Below are 2,250 nucleotides of genomic sequence, written 5' to 3'. Positions count from 1 at the left end.
GGACTGAATTCTAATTTATAAGGCGTGTAAAAGTTAGACTCGGGGTGTTTGTATATTTAGGTTCGACTGAAGCAGCCAGAAAAAGATTCCCCCTCCCCCACAAACGATTTAAAGGGTGGGGGCTCGAGGGGGAAACATAATACTAGGCGGTTTGGGTTCCTCTGGTTTGAGGGCGAGTGTCTAACCTATTTGCACCCCCGCCCATCATTAAAAGGGGGGGATCTAAGTCTCCAAAAAGCGACGGGGGTGAGGTTTACACAGAGCTGGGACCAGACTGGAGTGAAACCCGGCAATGGAGTTCGAAGAGACCCCTCCCCCGCCCAGGTTAGTTGGAGGAGATCGTACAGAAGGAAGAGGGCGCTTCTCCTCCTCACCCCCCCAAAGACCCTCCAGTGTCTTGAATTCGACCTCCAAGTAAGTCCCGGAGCCTGTCGGGGGGGGGGGGGATTGTTGTTGTGGGGAGGGGGATTAAGCGGGAATCCGAGCTTCGTAAGTCCTGGGGGTGGGCTTCCCTTTGTGTAGTCCCCTGCCCCCCTCTTTCCTGGGGCAGGGCCCTCTCTGTGCATATTTTGTGTGTCCCCTGCCCCTCCCCCCGGCTTTCATTTGGCGTCGCTGGTTAATCTGGGCAGGCTGGCCGTGTTCATGCCGGAGACGTGATGGTGCGACGGGGCGGGCACCTGGCACATGCTGCACGGGCAGGGCATGCCGCCCCAGTGCTGGAAGCTGCTGCTCAGCGGGGCTGAAGCGGCGGCGGCGGCAGCAGCCGCCGCCGCCGCTGCCGCCGCCGCCGCCGCGCTGGAAGGCGACTTGAGGAGGCCGTGGCTAGGCCGGATGGACGACAGGCCCCCGGAGCCGGGCAGGGAGGCGCTGGAGACGGCGGCCGGCGGCAGGATAGGGTGGTGCACTGCGTGGGAAGCCGGGTGGCTGGGCAGAGGCGCCGAGTGGCCCACCATGCCGCCCGGGCAGGCGGCGGCGGCGGCCGGGTGGAAGCCGGCGGCGGCGGCGTGGTGGCCGCCGTAGATCTCGCTGAGGAGGCGCTTCATCTCCTCCAGGGAGTTGGTGAGCATGAGGATGTAGTTCCGCGCCAGCAGCAGCGTGGCGATCTTGGAGAGCTTGCGCACCGACGGCCCGTGCGCGTAGGGCATCACCTCGCGCAGCCCGTCCATGGCGATGTTGAGGTCGTGCATGCGCTTGCGCTCGCGGCTGTTGATCTTCAGGCGCAGCTGCTGCAGCTCCGGCTCCGTCATCTGCTTCTTGTCCTTCTTGGAGGCCGACGACGAGGGCGAGGCCGACGACGACGACGACGAGGACGACGACGAGGGCGACTTGAAGGCCAGCTTGTCCACCACGACCACCCCGGCCGCGCTCATGGCGCTGCGCAGCTCCGCGCTCAGTGCGGCCGCGGAATCGCTGGGCGTCGAGCTGGACACGGCGCCGCCCGCCGAGGCGCCGCCGCCGCCGCCGCTCTTGGCTCTGGCCGACGCGAAGAGCTCATCGGGCTCCGGGGACGAGGGGCGGCTCGACACCAGGCTCGCGTCCGAGTCCATGCTGGCCCGCGCCGGGCTGCCTGCGGAGGGGAGCGAGAGGCACCGCGCGTCAGAAGGGCAGCCGCAACGCGACGGAAGCGGGCGGCGCGGATCCGAGCTACCGGCCTCGGGCTCTCGGGCGGCGCTGCGAGGCACCCTGGCGCGGATCGAGCGAGGCTTGCTTCCGTGTCAACGTGCACAGAGCCGGGTCGCGAAGCAGGGAGAGCACGCTCCACCACGCCCGCCCCGAAGCCAAGGTTTCCGCCGAAGCCGGCGGAGCCGACTCCCGGGAAAGCGTGCTTAAGATGTGCATCCCATCGAGTCCCGCGGGGACGTTTGCTTAGCCCTGGTGAAAGGCACAACCCCGCAAAAGTTAGTCGGGATTAGTTCCAGCTGACAGCCGTGGAAAGTTAAATCCCATGGATCTCAATGGATTTAGTCCAAGTTTGTTTGGCTGAATTATGGCCAATCTGTTCATAATGGTGTACGTTTAAAAACACAATTTATTCCGGAATCATTAATCCCCAGCAACTATCTGTACGTGATAAGATAACTGCCTGAAGCGGTATGTCCTAAATCCAATTCTTTGATTCAGAGAAACAGTAATGAACAGTGCAATCCCATACTTGTCTACCCAGAAGTAAGTACCATGGAATTAAATGAGATTTACTTCCAAATAAGTAAGTGGGATAGTGTTGCATCCCAAGAGTCTGCTTGACTGTTT

The 2,250-nt window shown here is 62.3% G+C and overlaps 1 protein-coding gene across 2 annotated transcripts; it reads right to left on the bottom strand.

Moving 5' to 3' along the window:
- Positions 1 to 599: 599 nt before the first annotated feature.
- OLIG2 (oligodendrocyte transcription factor 2) lies at positions 600 to 1,839 on the bottom strand. 2 transcript variants are annotated; one of them, XM_084841716.1, is made up of 2 exons: positions 1,691 to 1,839; positions 600 to 1,563 (listed from the first exon to the last, which is right to left on the bottom strand). In XM_084841716.1, exons 1-2 carry the CDS (start codon positions 1,837 to 1,839, stop codon positions 600 to 602), a joined length of 1,113 nt encoding a protein of 370 aa, XP_084697842.1. The 2 variants fall into 2 exon arrangements, with proteins under 2 accessions (XP_084697842.1, XP_084697843.1); XM_084841717.1 differs by lacking the exon at positions 1,691 to 1,839 and having other exon boundaries at positions 600 to 1,688.
- Between the last annotated feature and the right edge of the window lie 411 nt (positions 1,840 to 2,250).

The sequence above is a fragment of the Heloderma suspectum genome, chromosome 3 (genome assembly GCF_057233095.1).
Source record: "Heloderma suspectum isolate Gila_16-S chromosome 3, 16-S_ref, whole genome shotgun sequence".
In the NCBI taxonomy this organism is placed as follows: domain Eukaryota; kingdom Metazoa; phylum Chordata; class Lepidosauria; order Squamata; family Helodermatidae; genus Heloderma; species Heloderma suspectum.
This window is presented reverse-complemented; position numbering and strand designations above follow the sequence as displayed.

What these genes read in the sequence shown, in the direction of transcription:
- OLIG2 (XM_084841716.1), bottom strand. Translation starts at nt 1,839, where the DNA reads ATGCACATCTTAAGCACGCTTTCCCGGGAGTCGGCTCCGCCGGCTTCG. An exon ending in AAGCAAGCCTCGCTCGATCC is followed by an intron (nt 1,564 to 1,690) that starts GCGCCAGGGTGC and finishes CTCCGCAGGCAG; the next exon opens with CCCGGCGCGGGCCAGCATGG.